The sequence below is a fragment of the Equus asinus genome, chromosome 15 (assembly GCF_041296235.1).
Source record: "Equus asinus isolate D_3611 breed Donkey chromosome 15, EquAss-T2T_v2, whole genome shotgun sequence".
Lineage (NCBI taxonomy): Eukaryota > Metazoa > Chordata > Mammalia > Perissodactyla > Equidae > Equus > Equus asinus.
The window spans coordinates 21427787-21453808 of NC_091804.1; the positions used below are offsets into that span (position 1 = coordinate 21427787).

The 26022-nt window shown below is 43.8% G+C and overlaps 1 protein-coding gene across 7 annotated transcripts in view; it reads left to right on the forward strand.

The window, feature by feature from the left end:
* The window catches only part of LOC106833749 (signal-regulatory protein gamma-like), a 41274-nt gene that overhangs the window by 13083 nt on the left and 2169 nt on the right, over window positions 1–26022 (forward strand). For 2 of the 7 annotated variants that reach the window (XM_044748507.2, XM_070485684.1), the window contains exons 3-4: window positions 3961–4069; window positions 7261–8259. In XM_044748507.2, coding sequence (XP_044604442.1) covers window positions 3961–4067 — 107 coding nt within the window. In that variant the 3' untranslated portion in view covers window positions 4068–4069; window positions 7261–8259. Of the gene's footprint in view, window positions 1–3960; window positions 4070–7260; window positions 8262–8361; window positions 9217–26022 lie in introns of those variants that run through there. The other 5 variants (XM_044748508.2, XM_070485685.1, XM_070485682.1 and 2 more) reach the window with 4 other exon arrangements.

A 26022-nucleotide genomic window follows, 5' to 3' on the forward strand; every position in this document is an offset into this window, starting at 1 on the left:
TTATCCATTCTGGATATCTGAAATGTGTCATTTCTCCTTTTTTCATCATTAGTCTTGCTAGAAGTTTCTTCAATTTTATTGCTCTTTTCAAGGAATCTGCTTTTTTATTGACCTTTTCAAACAAATGGGATTTTCTCTATTACTTCTCTGTTTTCAGTTTCATTGATTTTTCTCCTTTTTTCTTTACTATTTCCTTCCTTCTGCTGTGTGTATATTTTACTCCTCCTTTTCTCATTTCTTGAGGCAGGAATGTGATGACTGATTTTACACTTCTCCTTTGTCTAGTGCCATCCTGGTCTCCTCCTCTGGCGGGCAGTCCAGAGTGTGGAATCTAGACCCCCAGCCACTGTGTTTCCCCTCCAGTCCTCAAGTGCCAGCCAATCTGCTTCCTCGTGCTCTTTCAGAGGCCCTCTGTGCTTGTACCTCACGTTTCTAGGGGTCGGAGTTGTACTAAATGAGGAGAGCAGGGAGAGACAGGTCTATGCCATCCTGTCTGGACCAGCCTGGGTTTGCTCCTTTGTCTCCATCTCCCACTGAGGCTCTGACCAGGGTTGTTAGTTCTGGGTGCTCTCAGTGTGCGTGACTAAGCATGTACACTAGTTTACCAAGGCCAGAAAGGGTTTGGGTTGTCATGATTGTCAGGCTGGAGCAAAGTGCCAGATGCATATGTGACCCTGCTGCAGCGGGATGCCCAGCCTGCCCTGGCGTCTGAGGGCTTCAGCCACTGCAGTCCTGGGTCCAATGGGTCTGGTGTTAGGATGCATATTTTTGTGTTCATTTCCATGGTGTTGGGGTGTTTTACAATATTTCTAGCTTAATAGACCTCTCTTCTCTACGTATAGCATAACCCAGATATGTTCATGGAGTTTGGGTGAGTTGGTTTTGACAATGGGAGAAGGGTTCTGAGAACTCTAAGCTCTTCAGTTCTCTTTTTCTTTCAGAACCTTAAATTTCCCTCTTCTCTTTTTCCTTTTTCCCATCACTACTCAATTGCCAAACAACACTTCTTCCTTCTCTTATGGCTTTTCAACCAAGAAGTTATGCACTTTAAATTGACCCTATTCAGGGCCGCCCCGTACTGAGTGGTTAAGTTTGTGCACTCCACTTTGACAGCCCAGGGTTGGGATCCCGGGTGCGGACATAGCACCTCTCATTAGGCCATGTTGAGGCAGTGTCCCACATGCCACAACTAGAAGGACCCACAACTAAAAATATACAACTATGTACTGGGGGGACTTGGGGAGAAAAAAGCAGGGAAAAAAATTGAGCCTATTCTTTCAGCAACATCTATTTGTTCTTTTAAAATACCACAGCCTCCTTGGTTAGGTTCTTATTGCCACCATAAAGAATTGCCACACTTTTAGTTATTTAAAACAACACAAATTTATGACCTTACGGTTCTAGAGGTCAGGGGTCTACAAAGGGCTCAGGGCTGTGCTCCTTCTGGAGGCTCCAGGGGAAAATCCGTGTCCTTGCCTTTTCCAGCTCCTAGAGGCTGCCCACCATCCTCGGTAAGGGCCCCCCTCACTCTGACCTCTGACTCTGTCTTCACATCTCCTTCTCCGACTCTCCTGCCTCCCTCTTTCTCTTATGACAATCTTTGCAATCACACTTGCTCCACTCAGATAACCCAAGATGGTGTCCCCATCTCGAGATCCTTAATCACCAAGACTATGCCTTTTACCATGTAAGTAACAGATTCACAGATTCTGAGGAGTCTGTGCCAACGTTTTTCAATCGGGTGGACTTGAAACTCCTTCCTGTGATCTGTGCTCTGCTCTGCAGGACACTTTTCCAACCTTTTCAAATTTAGGGTGGATTTACTCTTGGTGGTGGGATTTCCAAATAACTCTCAGGCTCCTTTTCTAGCAGCCCTGTCGTTTTTCCTGGTGGCTGGGTGAGGCTGAGATGACAGCCTAGTGACCAATTGTGCACGGGGGGTTGGTGATTCTTCTCTTTTGACTCACAGTTATTTTGAAGTTTAGCATTTTCTCTTCAACTAATACTGAGAGCCAGTTTTGTGTAGAATTTAACTTCCCCTTTTTGTTCTTTCTTCTGGTTTGGAGACGCCGTTTTTGGAAACAAGGAGCTGTGCTGCTCTTTGTCCTCAGTGCCCAGAGCTCAACTGAAGATTCCTGAGTGCTTTGTCCCATATGACACTGTCCCACATCTCAGGGTCCATCCTTCCCCATTAGGGCCCAATTCTGGCAGAGCAGGCCACTGAAGCTGAGAATTCAACCTCCTCTGCAGCTCTGCTAATGTAATGATGTCCTAGGCCCATCCTCACTTCTTCTGCCCTCTGGCTCTAGGAGATAAGACTCTGCAGTGCTGCCAGGTAGTCCTCTGGCCCTCAGGCTTGACCTTCAACTTGTGATTAATCGCTCTTACTTTTCATTATCTTTCTCCGAAGGATTGATGCCCCAACAACAGCCATCCAATTCTATAGTGCTTATAATTACAATTTTTCAGCTCAATTTCAAATGCCTGATGCCAAGGTATTCGCTTCCTCTGGTTACACCTTCCCAGTTCAACACTGGTGAAGGATGAACATTTGCACCACAAGGGGAGGCCAGGGCCTAACCTGTCTCCACTTCCCACCAGTGCTGGGGTCCTCTTGGCCAGCCAGATGATGAGTTATCCAGTTCCATATTTGCATTTAGAGTTTGCTTTCCAGAGCGCTCCCAGAGGAACTCCCTTAGGTCAGTACTCTGGGAAGCAGACTCTGAAATAGATATAAGAATGTAGAAGCTTATTGTGGAGTGCTGCCAGGATCAACATGCGTGTGTGAGTGAAGGAGCAAGACTGAGAAAGGGAGCTGTTCACCTTCAAAGCAGGCACAACAAAGGCTGGGCTGCTATCACAGAGCTGTAGAGTCAGGTGGCCTTTCAGCGTTGTTCTCAAAAGAGGGGAGAGGGCTGAGCCTCTATACTCCAGTTCAGCCAGTCCTTTGATGGGAGCTGCCCTCCAGAAGGAGGTGCAAACCTGGGCAATGCAGCTCCCTTCACCTGAGAGAAAGTCCCAGAGAGCCGGTCAATGGGAACTGTCATCCTGCAACAGCCAAAGGAGCAAAAAGGGTGAAGTCTCCTCTCCTTCCTTTAGGAGAATTTTATTTATAAAAATTTATTTTAATATATTTATTTATTTAATTTCAAAAGCAAAGCTGCTCATAGTAAATACAAAGAACCCAAAAGTGTGCTTCCCCAGATACAATTTTCTGGGTCCAACAGAAAGATTTCACCTGCCATCTTTGCTGGGATCAAAGAGGGCTGGATGGTATTGGAAGACCCTCCCCAGTGTGAGACCCCATTTTCTAGACTCACCTGGGTGTTCTCCAGCCAGGTCTCATGAGGTCAGCTCACCCTGAGGGCTCCCTCAGCTCCTGAGAACTTGGGACCACCCAGCCTCACCCCTGGTACAAACAAGGGCAGCCTTATAGCTCTCTCACCCACCGTGAAACCTGTCCTCACTCCACTTGCATGCTGTGTGGACATTCATTCCTATGGCCGTAAGAGACTGGACTTGTCTTGGTCCAAATGGCAAAGTCTCTGGGTCATTCTACAGGACAACAATGATGAATTTCTCTGGGTTTGAATCCCTCTAATATCGTGACCCTCCCTACACTCTCTGAGCCTCAGTTTCCTCATCAGAATGAGGATAATAGTACCTGCTCCATAGAGGTACGAGCATCCAGTAAGTAAACCATTTGCCACACTTACAGGTCACTGAGGACACATTCTCCGCCCTTCCCTCAAGGCTTCCTGGCAGCCTGAGAAGGGGGTGAGTGAGAATGAGGAACCTCTGAACCCTGATTTCTGCCTCGAGCCTGAGCGCAGGGCAGGACGCAGGTTCAAAATCTTCAGAATGCTGATGACCCACGTAGCCTCAGATGGAGTCAGTGGAGACCTGGGAATGACTCCTGTGTGGCCCCTCTAATGGCTCCTCCTGTCCCTTGCTTTCCAGGCCGAGAGCTGTCCACTGCACCTCTGGTTGTCCTCCTCCTAGGCACGAAGGTGCTGCTGGCCATCGGGGTCTCTACCATCTATGTCCAGAGGAAGTGGAGGGCCTGACTGTAAGTTGTGGGGCAGGGAGGGCAGGACAAGGTCTGTTCCATAAAGGGCAAGGTAAATAAACGGCTCAGCCCACAGGTCACACACGGTCAGGGCCCACATGGAGTTAAGAGACGGTGATACTCCTCCCTCAACACTCAGGAGTATCATGGGTCCCTCTAAGAGGTTCTCAATCCCAGGAACCATGTGGGGTCCTGCAGGGGGTCGGCTGGATCAAGAGTTTTCAAAGGGTGTCCCCAGAGTCCTAGGGGGTTCTGTGGAGGAAGTGGGCAGAAGGGGGCCAAATGAGGGGCACCTGCGTGGGTGGCTCCCTTGGAGACCATCTCTAGATTATTAGAACACTGCGGCTCCATGGGGCAAAAGGACTCCACATTTTAGAACAAGGCTGAGAAGTCTCGGATCTGCTGCTCTGAGGGCTGTTCCCACTCTGACCCTCTGAGTGACAGAGTGGCAGGGCTGGGGAAGGGGACCAGGTCTTGGGAAGGAAGGCTGAGGCGGCAGGATCCTATCTCAGGGGCTGTCTGTCTTCTCATAACAGGTGTCCCAGGAGACACCAGGGACAAAGGAGGCACGCAGGGAACATTTTTTGAATACTGAGCAGATAATTCAATGAGCACATGTTTCCCACAGCTCCAACCTTCCTTTCCTGCTACCTGCCGGCCTCAGTCTCTGCAGCTTCCCTTCCTTCCTGAAGTGCCCAGCCTATGAGAAGGGACTGACTAGAACCTTCCACGACTCTGCTCCAAATGCCTCCCCTCCCTGGAGACCTGCCTGCTCACATGCTCCTCCTGCTCCTTCTTATAGTCCTTCATGTCTCCAGAGCTGGGTCCTGAGACCCATGGTCCTGAGCCAGAGCCATGGGTACTAGCTCTGGGGACTCTATCTCCCTAGAATATAAGAAACAAGTCAAACCCACACATATCAAGATGTCTCTCATGCATTGCCTTGAGTCTTGGCCATGAATTACACACTCATGTCCATGCTCTCAAGAGTTATTCTGTCTTCTGCATTCCTGCCTACCTTCGACTCCCCAGCCTTGTTGAGGTTCTCTATTGCCTCCTGAGTACAAATGAACCCCCATCCTGATTTTAAGAGGAAAATGTATTCTCTTTCCTCTTTGCCCAAATATCCTGCTCCTCAAACCCAGGAAGAAGTTCCCCCTCTCTCTGTGGTGAAAACATTAATGCTATCGTCTTGCATCCTTCCCAGCCCTGTTGCTCATGGTACACATGCTGTCAGTCCAAACAGCTTGGAGACATCTTTAATTTCTCTTTCTTTTATATCTCATACTCAATTCTACCTTTGACATGTTTATATCTAGTGATGAAATGTCAAATGTTTAACCACTGAGTCTCCAAAAGAGAAAGAAAAGCCTGATTTGTAGCGTTTGATCATTTCTGTGATGTAAACCCTCCCAGGATGGCCAATTTCAATCTACCAACAGTTTACCAACCAGTTTGCAAAATTCCTGAAAATATAACTATCGGCTCTTTTGAGCCTGTCCAAGCCTTCCCCTGCAAGCCACTGAGTTATATCCATAATCTGCACACTTCTCACCCACCAGTACTCCCTGGTCCCATCATCTCTTCCTGCGCCATCGCTATGTCTCTAACTGGCTTTCATGTTTCAACCACAGAGAGTCTTTGGAAACGTAAGTCAGATCCTGTCACTCCTCTGCTTCTCCCCCAACATACCTGCATGGTTCACTCTTTCCCTTCTTTGAAGACTCGGCTCAAATGTCACTCCATTAAAGGCACCTTCCGTAAACCACCCTATATAGAATATCAATTCCTCTCTCTCATCTGGCATTCCAATTCCTCTTGACCTGATTGTTCTGGTTCCTTAGCACTTACTACCATCTGACATACTAAACACGGGCAGTGCTCACTTTGCACGGTACTGCAGGACCGTAAGAATGACCTGCAAACTGAAACCATGGAAAGTGACCTCAATACTCAATGGAATGAATAATGATTGTTCTATGACCTTTAACGTTTCTTCCAAATATTAGAAACTCTCTTACTGTCAGTTTTAAATATAGAGGGAAATTAAAAAATAGAAAAACTAATATTTGTTTATATACTGTCATTTGAAACATGAGAAATATTGAGAATTAAAGGGTTTTGTTAATTTGTTTAAACTTTTCAAGAGCAGTTTGAACAGTGTTTGCCTTCTTGTTGTTGTGTAATTTACGATACAGAGCGAGCATCTTTTCTGCGCCTTGGTGACATAATCACACTCCTTTCTAAGTTTCCATCAGCTTCCAATATTTCATCCCTTGTGCCCTCACTGTTGTGAAATCTTTATAAAATTCCTTTAATTTGAAGTATTTGCTGGTTTCAGTGCCTCTAGGACATTTTCACCCTTTTTCTCACCACCACTTTCCTCATTTATGTGGTAAGTTTGCCTTCACTGAGTTCCTCTGGCTGCACACCTAGAATCTTTCTAACAGCATCAGTGTCAACATCCCCACGGCCAGCTGTTTCTTCTATAACTCCACTTACCTTCTATTTGAATTTCACTTCCAGCATTATCACTTTTCATGTCTCCATTGCATTTTCATCTCTCTTGCCCACTTTCTTTTACAATAATTCATTTTTGTAAAACGTCATTTGGAGTCATCACTTGGTGACAAGGAGGTAACACAACTACTTGCTTTGCAGCCTGTACATAAACTGAGTAACAGTCGTAATAATGAATTACTAGAATGGGAGGAAGTCATGTGATTGGTTACTGATCCTGATAAGCATCTGTTGGTACACAGTGATTTGTGGCCTGAAGAACAGCTATCAGCAAGTTTGTACTTATGCAACTGCTCACCATAAATATATTGTGGTAAATGGAATTTGAACTGTGTGTTGGGGACTCATTGTTTAACTGAGGTTATGGTAACTGAAATTCATGCTTATCAGCACCATGCAAAGTGAGATCTGCCTGGGTGTGTGTCTCTTCCCCAATAGGATGTCAGTCCTAACAGAAAAGGGACTACCTGTATCCTCAGTAGCCACAGTGTTGACTGTCATACAGCAGATCCTCACATTTTTTTTTTAGATAAATTAATGACTACTTCACTGAGGACACTAGTTTCTACTAGATGTTGGGTTTCAAAATAAAATTTGTCTTCATTCAACCACCTGGTTCTTGTCTTCTGAAGTCCTTTTGTTAAAGACTACTCTTCTTTGTGTTTATAAAGTGCCATCAAACATTCAACACTGAGGCCAGCCCCGTGGCTTAGCAGCTAAGTTCGCGCACTCCACTTCAGCAGCCTGGGGTTTCACCTGTTCAGATCCTGGATGTGGACCTAGCACCGCTCATCAAGCCATGCTGAGGAAGCATCCCACATAGCAGAACTAGAAGGACCTACAACTGGAATACACAACTATGTCCTGGAGGACTTTGGGGAGAAGATGAAGAAGAAAAGAAGATTGGCAACAGATGTTAGCCCAGGACCAGTCTTTAAAAAAAAACCAAAAAATCAACATCATCTAGAAAATAAGGATGTGCCAAAAAAAAAAAAAACTTCATTGATTGGAGTATGTCAAAAGGGTGCAGAACCAACTGAAAAAGCTCCCAGAGGCCAAAGCTGGAATAATTTGAGCAAGAAAATAAAATTGCATTCTTGTATTGTCTGAATGTTTGTATCCCCCTGAAATTCATGTGTTAGAACCCTAAGGCCCAATGTGATGATGTTAGAAGATGAGGCTTTTGGAAGGTGATTAGACCATGAGAGCTCCATCCTCATCAATGGAATTATTGCTCTTATAAAAGAGACGCCCCCTAGCCCTGCCCCCAAGAGATTCCTAACTCTTTCCACCATGAGAGCATACAATGAGAAATCTGTGACGGGAAGAGGGCCCCACCCAACCATGCTGGCACCCTGCTCTCAGACTTCCAGCCCCTCGAACTGTGAGAAATAAATTTCTGTTGTTTATAGCAATCCAGACTATGGTATTTTGTTATTGCAGCCCCAGCTAAGACAAAATCTAAATAAACTGTGGACTTTGGTTAATAATAATGTGTTAATATAAGTTCATTAGTTAAAATAAATGTACCACACTGATATAAGATGTTAATAATAGGGGAAACTGTGCACAGCAGTGCATGGAACTCTGTATTATCCTCTCAGTTTTTCTGTAAATCTAAAATTGTTAAAAAGAATAAATCTACTTTAAAAACTCAGCATCTTTTGCTCAACTGGATCTCTGCTTCTTGCACCCTCTTGGGCAGCAACACAAGGAATGTGTGTTGGGGAGACTTCCGTGTTAATATATCCAAGTTTTATCTCACTCCACAGGTCTGAGCTTCCTTCTCCTCCTTCCTCCGTCCTCTGCTAGACCCAGACCCAGGCACTCAGAGATCCCAGAGGAAGCTGCTTCTCAGTCACCCATGATACTCAGCCTAAATTTCTCCAATTAGTAAAGCCCAGGTCAGACCAAGTGGGGTCAGAGAACTTTGTTTGGGTTACCTGGGTAAGGTGAGGTAGCTTTGAGGACCTAACTGTGGGTGAATTACTACCTGTCCTGATGCCAATGATTCCCAGATGGAAGATTTTCTGAAGAGCCTGATGGATGTTGTGACACAGGAGGCTGGAAAAGATGGCTCTCAGCTGTCAGCCCTCTTTGGAATTGGCTCAGCTGAGGAGAACCACCTTGCCCAAGGTCATGCCTGGTAACACGCCACATCCAATGACTCATCCACATGGTGATGTAAAGGCCCCGCCCTCTCACTCCGGCTCAGGACACTCTGAAGGAGCATCCTAGCACCAGAGCTCCATGGGGGTCAGCTGAGGTCTTCACTGGGACTTCATTGCAGCTCAACTCCTTCTATCCAATCCCGCTTCCTTCTCCTCCCTTTCATGGATGTTGATCCTAAATATACTCCCCAAAAATGATCTGCTTGTTAATCTTCAACTCAGAGTCTGTTTCCCAGGGAACCGGACGAGGGACAAAGAGGCTGAGTTCTGGAAGTTGTGGTTATCGCTTTGTCTCTAGTGGCCAGACTGTGATGGAAGGAGGGTTTGTTTATACTACCACACACCATAGACCATATATTCTTACTCTACCCAGAGCAATCAGAATCCACATAAGTGTTTATGCAAGAGACGGGTGTAATTAGATCTGTGTTGTAAAAGGTCACTCTGGCTGAAGCAGGAGGAAGAGATTATGGGGGCGGGGGGAGAATATGGAGGTAGCTTAGTTAAGAGGTAATTGTTTTCATTCAGGCAATAAATGGTGATGGAGATGGAGAAATAGATTTAGGAGGTAAAATGAACAGGGTCTGGGAGGAGATAGACACAAGTGGATGAGCGAGGGTGTAGAACTTTGATCCTTTCTTGGTTTTACCCAACGGTTAGATGATGTGCCACAGACTGAACAGGGTGGGGTGGGAGAAGAGAATCACTGAATGCAGATTTTGAACTCAGTTTTGAATATTTGAGGTATACAAATGATTTCAAGGTCAAAGGATATATAGGTCTGGATGATGGGCTCAAGGTTATTCAGATACTAGGGAGTAGATTCAGATTTTGAACGCAGTTTGTATCTTGACATCTGGTCAGCGTCTGAGGAAGAGGCAGGGGTCGCAAGGAAGCAATGGAGAAACAGCCGTAGCAGCCTGTGCCTGGCTGTGGAGGCTTGGACATTAAAGGGTCTCCAGCTGAGTGCTTGGGTAGAGTCCCTTTCAGAGGTGAACAGAAGGAGATGAAAAAGAAGGAGGCCAACATTCTGGTTCCTCTCTCTTTCTGAGAGTGTTTCTCCTTCCCTTCTCTCCCTTCCTCCAAAGCTGGCCCCAGACCCAGCAGAGACAGGAGAGGCAGCCATCACCTTCCCAGGTATACTTCTAGGTGTGTTGCTTTCCCTCTCAGAGAATGTTCTCCCAGTCTCACCTTCCCTGTAGGAATCCTCCATCCTCTAAAGCACAAATCATCATCATTTCCAAAGCTCTAACCTCTTCCACAAACATAATTCCTCTGCAGGAAGGAGAAGGAGGCAGCTTCCAGTATTGTATGCAGGGATCCATAGCAAAGCCAGGAGCCCACAGCAGACATCGCATTAGGGATGATTTTTGCCTCTGACAGCTCTGGAGTCGGGGGAAGGGGTCTCCTGTAAAGTTCAACTCTACTGCCAGAGACTGAGGCCGCAGAAATCCAGCGTCTTCCCTGCAGCTGTGCAGCTCAGTGAGGCCCAGACATCGGGCTCATGCAGAAGCTAGACCGCATCTGCCCATTAGGAGGTCCCAGAAGCCCCTGGCCCAGACCATGTCTCTGGGGCTCCTAGATAGGCAAGGACTATGGGGTTGGGGAGAACCTTAGATGGAACAAGGCTGGAGAAGAAGCAAAAGCCTGCAGGAGTTGCGCTCCTCCACTCTGGAAACCCCACACATTTCCAGCAGCAAATTCTCAGCTTGTAGCAACCTTCTCTGTGCAATTTATGATTGTAGAGAAAAACTGTCAGAGTCCCATGGCCTTTCCTCTCATCACAATCCCCTTCCTCTGACATCATGCTGGTGGGAACTGTCCTCTCTCCTCAGAGCAGAATCCAGGGCATCTCTAGGACCACGTTCCGACAGAGCAGGCTCCAAGCGCCACAAGGATGCCTGTCCCTGAATTCGTACTCCACCCATCTCTGCACTCCCTGCTGCTGCCTCTGCTGGTGGGACGCGAGGTGAGTGGGACCTCAGGTGTGCTTGGTGGACTCCCTCTGCCTGTTTACTGCGTTCTCCCCACCTGTTCCTCTAGAATTTCTTTTGGGAGGGTTTTCCCTCCCATCCCAGAACAGGCAGAAGTTGGAGAACTAGACCTGGATGGCCTCCAGCTCACAAAATCTCCCAGTGGCCATGTCTGTCCCACACCCTCTGTGCAGAGAATGGACTCACCTCCATGGTCACAGGGCTGAGCAAGCACACACATCACAGATCTCATCCCCAAACCCCTGGGAACCAAGATTCTGTCTTTCAAATTTATTACCACCACACAAATTCTCCCTGCTCAGTGGAGAAAGACATGTTGGAAACATGAAATTATAAAGAAAGAAAAGAATGCACAATGCCTCCCTCCAGAGAGAATCACTGTTAACATTTTGCAGAGGTTTGAGTGCTCATGGAACACTGGCCAGCAGTGGTCACTAGAGGTCTCTTTGAGTCAGTGATGGAAGCTGAGACCCGTAGGGTCCCCGACAGAATTGCACAATTCTGCCTCTACTTGCCGAAAAAGCTGAACAGGTATGTGGAGTCCACTCCCCAAGGCCATTGGTCCATGTTGGACCAGATGGTTTGAGGGGTTCAGGCCAGATGACAGAGGAAGGAGGACCGTTGTCTGAGCTTGAGGACGGAGAAGGAAGGTGTGGATGTTCGAGGAGAAAATAAAAAATCTGAGACATCCAGGCCCACTGGAGAATTTTAGCAAACACTTAAAAAAGAATTAACACCAATTTTATACAATCTCTTCCAGTACATAGACTGGGAGAGAACACTTCCGTATTCATTTTATAAGGCCATTATTCCTTTGATAGCAAAACCAAATGAAGACTGTATCAAAAAAACAAAACAAACAAACAAACAAAAAACTAGAGACCAATATCTTTCATGAACTTAGATGCCAAAATCCTCAACAAAATATTGGCAAATAGAATTTAACAATGTGTAAAGTTATACACTATGACCAAGTCAGATTTATCCCAGGCATACAAAACTGTTTCTGAAAATCAATCATTGTAATCTATCACATCCACAGGTTAAAGAAGAAAAATTGCGTGACATAGCAACTGATGCAGAAAAGGCATTTGACAAAATCTAACGCCCATTCATAATTAAAACTCTCAGCAAAGTAGAAAGAGTAGGGAACTTCCTCAACTTGATAAAGAACATCTACAGAAGAACCTACAACTATCATTATACTTAATTGTGAAAGAATGAAGGAAGGGAAGAAGGAATGAAGGAGGGGAGGGAAGGAAGGAGGAAGGAAGAAAAGCGTGGAAATTGATACAACAAACCTCAGCTAAACTGGAGCAGTGAAGGCCTGCACCGGGAGCTCTCAGGTCCTATCAGACATCGTTAATTACTCCAAACAGGAAAAGACTTACCCTTGCATCTTACACAGAAAGTAAAACTACTTTACTACTGAAGGAGGATTTCTCTCTCCACCCAGCAACAGCCCAGTCAACGAAAAACTTACAGAGTCAATGTATGTAATGTATACATAAGATGATACATATTTTTTATTTATTCTTATGTATGTTTAGTAATTTGTGCATTTGAAGATGTCCATTTTATCTACATTTCTGATATACTAGCATCAAATTGTTTTTAATGTTCTCTTACTATCTTTTTTAAAGTCTATAGGATTTGTAGTGCTGTCTGCAATTTAATTCCTTGTACTTGAAATTTGTGCCTTCTCTCTTTTTTTCTTGCTCACTTTGACTAGGTTTTATAAGTTTGACTAATGTTTTCAAGAATGAACTATTTTGGCTTTATTGATCTTTATTTTTTTGTTGTCCTCATTAGTAGCTAGTCATTATTATTTCCCTCCTTCTACCTTAATTTAGATTAATTTGCTGTTCTTTTTCTAAATTCTTGATATAATACCTAAGATCACTGATTTTTTAGGCTTTTCTTTCTGTAAGTAATTTTTTTGAGGTCATAATGGTTTATAACATTGTGTAATTTCAGGTGTACATTATTATTTATCAATTTCTGAATACACTGAATTTCTGAATACACATTGTGCTCACCCCCAGAAGTCTAATTTTTATCCATAACCATAAATATGTGCCCCTTTATCCCTTTCACTCACCTTCCAACCCCCTTCCCCTCTGGTAATCACTAATCTGTTCTCTTTATCCTGTATTTGTTATCTTCCACATATGAGTGAAATCATGCAGTATTTGTCTTTCTCTGTCTGGCTTATTTTGCTTAATATCATACCCTCAAGGTCCATCCATGTTGCTGAAATTGGGACAATTCTGTCTTTTTTATGGCTGAGTAGTATTCATTGTATGTATATACACCACATCTTCTTTATCCATCCATCCGTAGAAGGCACTTGGGTTGCTTCCACATCTTGGCTGTTATGAATAATGGTGCAATGAACATAGGGGTGCATAAATCTCTTTGGATCATTGAATTCAAGTTCTCTGGATAAATACCCAGGGGTGGGACAGCTGGGTCGTATGGTATTTCTATTTTTAATCTTTTGAGAAATCTCCATACTGTGTTCCACAGTGTCTGCACCAATTTACATTCCAACCAACAGTGTATGAACGTTCCTTTTTTCCCACATCCTCTCCAATACTTGCTATTTCTCATCTTTTTAATAATATCCATTCTGACAGGTGTGAAGTGGTATCTCACTGTAGTTTTGATTTGCATTTCCCTAATAATTAGTGATGTTGAGCATCTTTTCATGTGCCTTTTGGCCATCTGTATATCTTCTTTGGACAAATGTTTGTTCATATTCTCTGTCCATCTTTTGATCAGGTAGTTCATATTTTTGTTGTTGAGCTGTATGAGTTCTTTATATATTTTGGATATTAATCCCTCATTGGATATATGATTTGCAAATATTTTTTCCCACTTGGTGGGTTTTCTTTTCATTTTGTTGCTATTGAAGCTTTTTAGTTTGATGTAGTCTCATTTGTTTATTTTTTCTTTTGTTTCCCTTGCTTGAGGATAAGTGATATTCAAAAACATGCTGCTAAGATCCAGATCAAAGAGCATGCTACCTATGCTTTCTTCTAGGAATTTTGTTATTTCAAGTCTTACGTTCAAGTCTTTAATCCATTTTGAGTTAATTGTTTGCATATTAGGTATAAGATAATGGACTACTTTCATTTTTTGCACATGGCTGTCCAGTTTACACAACACCATTGATTGAAGAGGAACACCATCAATGTTCTGGCTCCTCTGTCAAATTTTAACTCTCCATAGATGTGTGGATTTATTTCTGGGCTCTCAATTCTGTTCCATTGATCTGTGTGTCTGTTTTTCTGCCAGTATCATGCTGTTTTGATTAATATAGCTTTGCAGTACATTTTGAAATCAGGGAGTGTGATACCTCCAGCTTTCTTCTTTTCTCTCGGGATTTCTTTGGCTATTCATGGGCTTTTCTTGTTCCGTATAAATTTTAGGATTCTTTATCCTATTTCTGTGAAAAATGTCATTAGGATTATGATTGGGATTACATTGGATCTGTAGATTGCTTTAAGTAATATCGATATTTTAACTATATTTATTCCTCCAACCCATGAGCATGGAATGTATTTCTATTTCTTTATGTCTTCTTCAATTTCTTTCAATAATGTCTTACAGTTTTCAGTGTATAGTCTTTCAGCTCCTTGGTTAAATTTATTCCTAGGTATTTTATTCTTTCAGTTGTGATTGTGAATGGGATTGTAGTCTTGATTTCTCTTTCTGCTAGTTCATTGTTAGTATACAGAAATGTGACTGATTTTTTATGTTGATTCTGTACCCCACAACTTTACTGTAGTCATTAATTATTTCTAATAGTTTTTTGTGGATTCTTCAGGGTTTTCTGTGTATACAATCATATCACTCACCAATATTGACAGTTTTACTTTTTGCTTTCCAATTTGAATCCCTTTTATTTGTTTTTCTTGCCTAATTTCTCTGGCTAGGACTTCCAATATTATGTTGAATACGAGTAGTGAAAGCGGACATCATTGTCTTGTTTCTGTTCTTAGAGGAATAACTTCCAGTTTTTCACTATTGAGTATGATGTTGGCTGTGGGATTGTCATACATGGCCTTAATTTGTTAAGGTAATTTCCTTCTATACCCATTTTATTGAGAGGTTTTTACATAAATGGATGTTGAATCTCATCAAATGCTTTCTCTGTGTCCACTGAGATGATCCTGTGATTTCTATTCCCCATTTTGTTAAGGTGGTGCATCACATTGAGAGATTTGCAGATGTTGAACCATCCCTGCATCCCTGAAATAAGTCCCAATTGATCATAGTGTATGATTCTTTCAGTGTTTTGTTGTATTCAATTTGCTTATAGTTTGTTGAGGATTTTTATTTCTATGTTCATCAGCAACATTGGCCTGTAATTTTTCTCTTTTGTGTTGTCCTTGCCTCGTTTTGGTGTCAGGGTAACATTGGCCTTGTAATATGAGGTAGGAAGCATCCTGTCCTCTTCGATTTTTTGGGAGCGTTTGAGAAGGATAGGTATCAAATCTTCTTTGAATATTTGGTAGAATTCCCCAGAGAAGACTTCTGGGCCTGGACTTTGTTTCTTGGGAAGTTTTTGATATTGTTTCAATCTTTTTACTTTTAATTGGTCTATTCAGATTGGTCTTATTTCTTCTTGACTCAGTCTTAGGAGGTTGTGTGATTCTAATAATTTATCCGTTTCTCCTAGCTTATCCAACTTGTTGGTGTGTAGCTTTTCATAGTCCTCTCTTATAATCCTTTTTATTTCTGTGGTATCCATTGTAATTTCTCCTCTTTCCATTCTGCTTTTATTTATTTGAGCCTTCTCTCTTTTTCTTTTAGTGAGTCTAGCTAAGGATTTGTCAATTTTTTTTGTCTTTTCAAAGAACGAGCTCCTACTTTCATTTATCCTTTCTTTTGTCTTTTTCTTTTTTGAGGAATATTAGCCCTGAGCTAACAGCTGCTGCCAATCCTCCTCTTTTTGCTAAGAAAGACTGATCCTGAGCTAACATCCATGCCCATCTTCCTCTACTTTATATACGGGATGCCTACTACAGCATGGCTTGACAAGAGGTGTGTAGATCCACACCCAGGATCAAAACTGATGAACGCTGGGCTGCTGAAGTGGAATGTATGAACTTAACTGCTGCGCCATCAGGCTGTCCTCTCTTTTGTCATTTTAGTCTCTATTTCATTTATTTCTGCTCTGATTTTTATTATTTTCTTCCTTCTACTGACTTTGGGCTTCACTTGTCTTCTTTTTCTAGTTCTTTTAGGTATAGTGTTGGATTGTTTACTTGAGATATTTCTTCTTTTTGGAGGTAAGCCTGCATTGCTATATACTTCTCTCTTAGTACCAGTTTTGCTGCATCCCAGAAGGGTTTGGTGTGTTGTGTTTTCATTTTGTGTCCAGGTATTTTTTTATTTCTCCTTTGATTCCTCCATTGATCCAGTAGTTGTTCAGTAACATGTTGTTTAATCTCCACATATTTATGACTTTTCTAGCTTTTTTCCTGTAGTTGATTTCTAGTTTCATACCATTGTGGTTGGACAAGATGCTTGATATGATTTCAATCTTCTTAAATTTGTTGAGGTTTTTTGTTTCCCAGTGTATGGTCTCTCTTTGAGAATGTCCATGTGCACTTGAGAAAGATGTGTGTTCTGCTGCTTTGGGATGGAATGTTCTCTACATATGTATTAAGTCCATCTGGTCTAGTGCTTCATTTAAGACCAATGTGTCCTTGTTGATTTCTATCTGGATGATCTATCCATTGATGTAAGTGGGGTGTTAAATTCCCCTACTATCGTTGTGCTGCTGTCCATTTCTCCCTTTAGGCCTCTTAATACTTGCTTTACATATATTTTGGTGCGCCTATGTTAGGTGCATTTATATTATTAAGTATTATATCTTCTTAGTGGAATGTCTCTTTTATCATTATATAATGTCCATCTTTGTCTCTTGTTATCTTTTTTTGGCTTGAAGTCTATTTTGTCTGATATAAGTATGGCTACACCCACTTTCTTTTGGTTTCCATTTACTTGGAGTATCACCTTCCATTCCTTCACTCTGTGCCTGTGTTTGTCCTTAGAGCTATGATGGGTCTCCTGGAGGCAGCATATTCTTGGGTCTTGTTTTTTAATCCATCCAGACACTGTGTCTTTTGAATGATAAGGTCAATCCATTTACATTTAGAGTGATTGTTCATCTGTGGGGGCTTAATATAGCATTTCTTCTTTTTTTCTGGTTGCTCTATATTATCATTGTTTCAATTTCTTTGTATTTCTGTCTGCCATTTCAATTTGGTGGTTTTCTGTGATGTGTTTCTCAGTTTCCTCTTTTTTAATATTTTTTGACTCTGCACTGACTTTTTGTTTTGTGGTTACCGTGAGGCTTGTGGTAAAGATCTCATAGATGAGACAGGCCTTTTTCCTTTGGTAGCATCTTATCTCCATTAGCCCATGCAGGTTCTATACTTTTCTTCTTCCCCTCCTGTTTTTGTTGTCACAAATTATCCATTTTTGTATTGTGAGTTTGTTACCATATTGAAGTGGTTATTGTTATTTTTGATTCTTTCTTTCCTTTTAGCCTTTATGTTATAACTAAGTGTTTACTAACCTATACTGATATAGAATTGCAATATTCTGATTGTGTCTGTCTATTTCTCATTGTGCTCAAAGCTTTGTAAACCTTTGCCTTTTTGTTCCATTTAGGAGGGTTCCTATCCACATTTCTGGTAGGGCAGGTCTAGTGTCAATCAAAGCTTTTATTTCTCCTTCATATCTGAATGATAACTTTGCTGGATAGAGTATTCTTGGCTGATAGTTTTCATCATTCAATACTTTGAATATTTCATCCCATTCTCTCCTAGCCTGTAGAGTTTCTGCTGAGAAATCTGCTGATATTCTGGCTGGGGTTCCTTTGTAAGTTATTTTCTCCTCTCTGGCTTCCCTTAATATTCAGATTCCCCACTGGTAGGGGAGAGGTCAGGGTTTAGGTCACCAGCACTGCTGTTTTTCCTGAAGCATCAGGTGTTCGTGCCCCCCCTGCTGCTCCAGGAGGGGCAGGTGCTAATCCACGAGTACTGTAAATGCTCCTCCAGCCTCTGGTCTTTGGCACCTGAGCACTTTTTGAAATCTCAGGTCAGGTCAGAGTACCACTGCCACTGACAGAGGTATCCATGTTTTGTATTACCAGAGCCAGGGGAATGGAAGGGGGCTGCTCCCCTTGTTCCACTGCTTCCTGGAGTCCAGTCCACCCACCTTCAGATGTATAGATAGATAGATCTGTCAGGTGTCCTCATATGCTGTGCATGGAGTCCTTTGTTGGTCAGCTAATGTCTTCCTGGTTGTAGCTTATAGGGGAAAGACTAAGGGTACAACTCATTCCATAATTACGCTGATGTCACTCAGGAGGTATTCTTTGACTTTCAGATTCCTTTTGGAATCAAGGCTGCAAATCCAGCAGCTTTCATTTTTAGATATATGCAGGGATCAGGACTAGGACTCTAGCAGCTTTCTTGTGTGCAAAAAGTCTGGAACCCCAGTTGCCTGGCTCCACAGCCCTTGCCTTTTCTAATCCTATCCAGCCCTTTGGGTCCAGGGATGAGGGAACTGAATGTCTGAGTGACTCATCCAGTCACAAGGACAGACCTTATCTCCTGCCTGCAGAGAGTGCTAGCAATAAAGCTCCCAGGCATTCACCCCTAGATTCTATTCCTCCTTCACTCCTCTACAGCTCCACCAAGAAGAAGGGGTGGTACTTCCCTTCCCCAATTCCATACAATCTTCAGGCTGAAATATCTCAGCCTTAACACTTGACTGCAGGAAATGGCAGAGATTAGGGACTGCTGGGAGCCAAAGTCCCTCCTAGGAAGGCTATTATTTAAGACTGGTTCAGCTGGAAGTTTCTGGATGTCTATTTTAAAGAAAGCACAGGATTCTTTTTTCTTTTTCTTTAAACCTTTTTTTAAACGATTGGCACCAGCACTAACATCTGTTGCAAATCTTCTTCTTCTTCTCCTTCTCCTCCTCCTCCTCCCCAAAGTGCCCCTCCTCCCCCCACCCCGGTACATAGTTGTATATTCTAGTTGTGAGTGCCTCTGGTTGTGCAGTGCTCTATGGGATGACACCTCAACATGACCTGATGAGCAGTGCCAAGTCCGTGCCCAGGATCTGGACCAGTGAAACCTGGGCTGCCAAAGCGGAGCACGTGAACTTAGCCACTCAGCCATGGGGCCAGCCCTGAGAAAGAAGAATTCTTGACTGAGCTGGAAACAGGCTGGGTGCAGGTGCAGGGTTTTCATGTTCTCTACCTCTCTCTCTCTCCTTTCTCTGCCTTTTTCTTTCTCCTCCTCCTCCTCTTTCTCCTCCTTCCCTCTTCTGCCCATCTAATCCTCTTTCTTCTCCTCCCTCTGTCTCACCCTTTGTGTCCTCAGATGACTTTCTCCACTAGGAGGTGGTGCTTTCTAGCAGTTCAGACCCAGATGAGCATGGAATCCAGCTCTCAAAACAACACGCCTTCACAACAGGGCTGTGACCTGCATTCTGTCTTCTCTGACAGAACTGGCCTTTGCCTGCCTGCTGTAAGAATTCCCAGGGGATGATCCCACTGACAAATAAAAATGGCAAGCAATAGGATATATTGGAGTATATGAGGAAGCCATTTGGTATAAACCTAATTCGGCCTGACTTTTTTTTTTTTTTTCAAAAGGGCCTGACTGTGGCTATTGAGCACGCATTGCATATCTACTTAGACATTTCCTATGGCCAGAACAAAGGCCCTTGAGATAAAGGTGCAACTTTCCCCCACATTAGCATTTCCTTAGGGATAAGCATTTTTCCTTAGGCTAGGAACTGATTGCTGCACTCACCTCCCAGCTCACCTGTGACCACCCAGCTGGAGACAACAGACTGCCACCCTGCTGTGTTCACAGAGACAGAAGACCTACCTGCTATTTCCATCAATCGCTGTGCCGACAGAGCAGTCTCACGACTATTGTGGGAGGGACATTTCAATCCTATGTGAAACATCCTCTTTGAGGGTATATAACCACCCTTATACCCCCACTTCTTTGGAGTGCTCTGTTCCTTTGCGGAAAGACTCTCCCGGGTTATAATCCTCAGATTTAAGCTCAGAATAAACTCACCCAAATTTTCATTTATAGATTGGATATGGATTATTTTCGTCGACACCACTCACCATTGAATTTCTCTGAACCCTTTTTTTGTTAACCTGCAGAAATAAGAAAAACCTTCATCCAGCGGGATATGCAAATCTGTGAGAAAACATCCAAACTGGTCCTTTCTCATGAGAAGCAAGCTACATTGACTCCCTGAGTTTTCTCCTCTCTGTCTCATTTTTCTCTTCGCCTGCATACAGAATATCTGTCCCACTGCTGCAAAGATAACCCTGTGAGCACATCACTTTGATTCCACCTCTCCTATGCAGCTCTTCCAGGCACCCTGTGCTCTGCACCTGGGAAGGGCAACTTCCCTGCCTGACCTTCAGGCCCCCTTCTGTTTGGTGTTAACCTACCTTTGCAGCTCCATGTCCCAATCTGGCCCATTAAACCCTCCTTCAGACCCCTTTCCTCATGTGCTTCCACCTCTGTGCCTCTGCTCATGTTTCGCTGACACCTGTAAACCATCCTGTGTCCCAGGCATCCTCACCTGTGTTATCTGACATACGACAGCCAGGAAAGGCAAAAGAGGAACCAAGGTCTCAGAGGTCTCAGAGCTGGGATTAGAAGGCAGTGCTGTGTGTTCACAAATTCAATGTGCTATTTTGTGCTATTCTCTTCCATCCTGCCTGAGAATACACACCTCAGTGTTATCTCAAGTCTCCTTTCAAATTTCACCCTTAAATACTCCATTTCTGATGTTTATTTCTTCCTGAACGGTCATATCTGTTCACATCTTTCAGTTCTCACAATTGCCACTTAACTTATGGGACTTTCTGCAAGCCCTCGACTAGGGGTTTCATCCTGTTTCTGCGTCTCCTCCATGAGGAGACCCTCACACCCTCGAAGCAGACACTGGCTCTTATGTCTGGAGGTGGCCAAACTTTGGAGTCAAACAGATCAGTGTCACATGGCAGAGCTGCAATAGGCCATCTGTGACCTCAGGCAAACACTTCCCTTTCTGAGCCCAGTGTCCTCATCTGTGCAATGAAAACTGCTATGCCCACCTCATGGGGACCTGCTGAGAATCCTCCTTGATGCCCGCTTGACATCTGGACAATGGGCACACAGTTGGTGCTCTGTGATGACAGATGTAGTCTACGTGGTGCCCAGCCTGGGTTGGGCTCAGAGTAGGAAAATGCTGAATTTCACTGGTTATTATGGGGCCAACTGTGGAGAAGTCAAGACAGCTGTGATGGAACAGAAAGAGCCTTGACTTGGATCAGAAGTGCTGGGTTGGAATGTGGGTTCTGTTCACTGTGAGGCCCTTGGGTGAGTCACTAACCCTTTCTAGTTCTGTTCTTTCTCTGTTAACATTAGAAATATGATTAATAACAATTCCTCAGATGGTTATTGTGAGTATATGATGCTGACAGTTACCATTAATAGAGTCATCACTCTGTGCCTCATATTCTGCACTAGTTACTTTACTAACTTACGCATTAACTCTGAGAATTAAGAATTTTCCCCATTTTACAGAGGAGGAAACTGAGGCGTAGAGATTTGAGTTGCTCAGGCTCGCCCAGTGGAGGGGCTGGGGATGAAAACAGGCTGAGTGTGACCCCCAAAGCCTGAGCTCCTGACCTCTTCTCTGTGCCCCCAGCTTTCATGTGACCCAGGCTGTCTGCAGTGAGGGGCTCGTCTCTTTCCAGGAACTGAGGGCAGAGCTGAGCAGTGGTCATGAGCACAGACCCTGGGGCCAGACTGTCGGGCTAAAAACCAGCTCTGCCACTGACTAGTGTGGACCTTGGACAATTTACCGAGCTTATCTGGGCCTCAGTTTCCTCATCTGTGAAATGAGATGGTAATAGCTCCCCCTCCTAGGGCTGCTGTGAGAACTCAGTGAGTCAGGCAGAGCCCACAGCAGCGTCCTGGGATATGGGTGTTTGCCGTGAGGTGAGGGTGGGAGCCAGCCCCTTACAAACTGCTGTGTCCCTGTAGTTCACTGTCTGGCCTCTGATATCAGCTTCAGAATCAAACTCCTATCAGACGTAACCTTTAAACCCTGTGGAAGATGAGGCACTGGGGCTTCTCGACAGAGACACCGAGGATTTGTTCACGGGGATTGAGGCAGTTCCTCGCCCTCTCACAGGAGGGGTCTCTCCTTGCAGGCAGGAGTGGCCACTCTTACACCTTGCAAGGCCCCTTCAGTGATCCGAGCCGGGTGCAAGCAACCAACTGAGGGACAACTTCTCCAGATGCCCCACACGTCAGGCTCCTGTGACCTGGCTTAGAAACAACCACAAGCTGTCAAAGCCCCAGACCAGCTCCCACCCTAGTGGAGACCCCGCAATGTGACCAGCAGTGTGCTTGTACCACTGCAGGCTGACTACGTGCTGTTCCTCCTCTGCCATGTGGAGCACAGGTCGACCCTGGTTTTCCAGAAAACCATCAACCTGGACCAGTAACTCCATGGAAAGGACTTTCTCTTTGCTCAACACGGTTAGTGCATAGTTGGCTGTGGACATCTCTGAGCCTCAGTTTCCTCATCTGAAAAATGGCACATCTCTCACTTGGTTGTGGCAAAGATTCAATGCAATGATTCCTGTAAAGGACTGAACACATGACTTCTCACGCTAACCACTCAGAAGTGGCAACTGTTGTTGTTATTTATTATCATTTCTATTCACATCACCTCTCAGAACTCAGTTATCTCAACTTTAAAATGGCGACGAAATGTCTTTCCAGAATTTAATTTTATTATTATTATTTCATTATGAAGAGGATGTTAAAGTCTTTGAAACACAAATTTTAGGGACTATGATGTCTTTTGATCCTTACTCATACCTGGGTCAGGGCCTAATTTCTCATCTCTTTTTTTGCTGTTGTTGATTTTTCTTGCCTGGACCGATGCTTGGCAGGCCTGTAAATTCAGTGAGGTTAGGATCTATCATTCCCAAAAGGAATCTTAGTGATCGTCCCATTGTTTATGACAACTAAAAAGCTCAAAGAAGGCAAGTGAGTCATCCAAGCTTACACAGGCGTAAAATTAATTCCTTAAATGTATATAGGACTTCAAAGTGTGAAAAATTTCTTCTTCACTTTTGTACCTATATCATGGAAGTAAACACATTATTTTACATCAATAACTATATGCTAATGTCTCATGTTAATGTCTCTACTGAGCCCAGCACACGGTCAGTGAAGCACGGTCGTGTGGGTTGACTCAGTTACTGTGCACCGCTGCCCTCTGCTGTTTCCCCCATTCGTGGTTTACAGAAGGAACCTGGGGTTCCATGATGGAGGGCTGCCCGAGGTTGTAAAGCTGGCGACTGAGAGACTTTGACGTGAATTCAGGCTTCTGACTCTGCCATTTACCAGCTGTGGGGGGTCCTGCTGGTTACTTAAGTTCTCTCAGCCTTTGTACCTTTGACCGTGAAATAGGAAAATGATAATTCAGGGGATCCCTTTTATCTCAGTATTTTTTATGTAATTCCCTTGGAGTTAGGACAATTGTGTAGAGAAGCAAAAATCGTAGAAAATAGAAACATTCACACAAAAACTGATTTCTTATAAAATTAGCCCCCACTCCGAACCCCTCCCTGGTCTACACTGCAGGCATCTCAGTTGTGTCTCCAGTCACAGAAACGTCTTTGTGGGCATCTGTATTTGGGTTCCTCTGAAACCAGAGCCTGAACCTAGGACTTGGGTGCGGGTGGTTGGGAGATGATCTAGAGAGGCTGGGAAAAGGGATGGGGAGGGTGAGACACGGAAGGCGGAACACCCAAGAAACAATGAGTTATTGAACTGGGTGCCCCTGTGGACGACTGAGCTCAACGTCACAGGGGACTTTCTGAGGAACCACATAGACAATTCCTCAGGATTGTCCCATGAAGGAGGGAGGCTGGGATGTGCCCACATGGGCTGGTGACATTTTAAGGTTATGGAGAAATCCCAAGGCAGAGCATCAAGGAAGTGTTTGGGAATTTGAGGTGACATGTGGCACCGCCCAGCACCATCCCCCTGAGATCACACACCTGGGGCAGGTGGTGTGGAGCCCAGAGACCTCTGCTCTAGGAGGCGGGTCTTGCCTTGATGGAAGTGTGGCAACGTCAGACCACACGGTGCAAATGGAATCCACACCCCTGCAAAGTGGACTCAGAGATCTGGGAAAAGTTGTATTTCAAGAATTGATGCAAATGATGCTGGGACTTGCTGGGATCACAGGTGGAGCCTCTGAGTGGTTAAAGATGGAAGAGGAAGAAAACAATCTGTGATTCTAATGATACTTGAGTACTTCAAAAGCAAACAATTTGATTTAAGGAAGCCCCTGTGAAAATTGTGGGAAGAGTCAAATTATTTCAAATAATTTTTCAAAATTATCTTGTAATAGTTGTGCTGAGAATGTGAACTTTGAAAATAAGGAATTGTTGGTACCATAGTATAAGTTTATGGGAAAAATTACAGCAACTTCTGTATACTCCCAACATTTGTTCCTTCTGAGAGTTGGTGTATTTTGTGATTATATTCCATATTTACTTAAAACATAAATTAAATAAAATTATTTTTATTATTGAAAGGTTTTTCAAGATGGAGTTTCAAGAAATTTATTTCTGACAATTTTATTGAAATTGGCACCTGATCTTGTTAGGTTCCCTCGAAGTGGCTTTTTCTTGTTGCTGTTTTCTGATAGAGTTGCTGTCTGTGTTTACTTCATTTGGTTTTGTGAGGATTAAATGAGATAACACATACACGTTGTCTCAAACACCGCATTCAGGGCATGGAAGCAGTTATCATCAGCTGTGCCTGGGTCTCCCTCTTCCCGACACCATGACACTGCCCTGGAGACACTGCCCTGGACACCATACAGCCAGGAGAGCTCACTGGTGCTTGGGATGGGCAATCTAAGCCTCTCCATCCTTCTATTGGTCCTTGCTGCCCTCTAGAGCCCACCACACCTGCTTGACGGTACCTGACCCAGGCCTGTTCTCCATGGGAACCACCCTAGTTACCAGGCCTTCATCATCTGGGGTACTTCCTTCTCAGGGTCCTGCTCTTTGCTTGGTATGAATACCTGCCTGAGTGCTGAGGGGGAAAGACTGAGTGCAGAGAGTGACCTTCTGGGGACAATGTTTTGCCCTGGTTGTCCCACCCATTAGCAGCAGAATCAATAGAATTTTATAGGTTTTGGTGGGTTGAGTATGGAGAAAGGATTTTGGGGTCAGATTCCTTAGGTCCTTTAAATTGCACTATATAAGGAGTTAGTTTCTCTTTAGTAGACCAAGAGCTGAAGTCTGTCTTAAGTAGACTGTGAGAGCTGATCCGACCTTAGACAATCTCATAATTTAAGAGTCTTGGAAACAGAGGGAAACTGAGTTTGACAAGCTCTCACAGTTGGTTCTGGCGTCAGTGCAGGGACCAGAATCTGGATCTCCCAGCCCTTGGTTTAGTGTTAGTATGGCACCACGGTGTGTTCATATGAATTCTGTTGAAATATTTAATGTTTTAAAGTATTGAAACGTCTCCCAATTTTCCTCCTTATGAATACATTCTATTGCATGGCTGAAAGTCTGGTTGAAAAAATTGTAGAAGACATTAGACCATGATTTCAGACACCTGGAATCATAAATACTTATAGCCTTTGTTTTGGGTGTCAGAATAGCATATTGGTAAACCATACAATCTCTAGCGTAATCCCAGCTTTGCTACTTGTGACCATGAGCAAACTACCTAACCTCTCTAAATCCAAGTTCCTTCCATGTAAAAATATCAGTGTTTTGGAATCATAAAGATTAGAGTCTATGAATCTTCATCATTTCTTAGAGTGAGTTGACTGATTCATATGTTCTTATATGGAATTCAAAGTGCACCTTTTCATCTTTAATGGTCAAAGTAGAAAACAAAAGTAAAGATTAATATGGCCTTCATCAATCCCACCTATCCAACCATCCATCTGTCTTCAGCCCATCCATCCATCCGTCCGTCCATCCATCCATCCGTCTGTCCATCCATCCACCCATCCGTCCATCCAAGCATGCATTCACACTCTCATTCAATCATACACTTACTTACGCAACTGTTAACTGATACCTAAATCCTCTTCTGTGGCAGGCCCTGGGCAGATGACCATATCCTCAAGGAGCTCCCAGGCTCCCACAGTGGACTTCCCA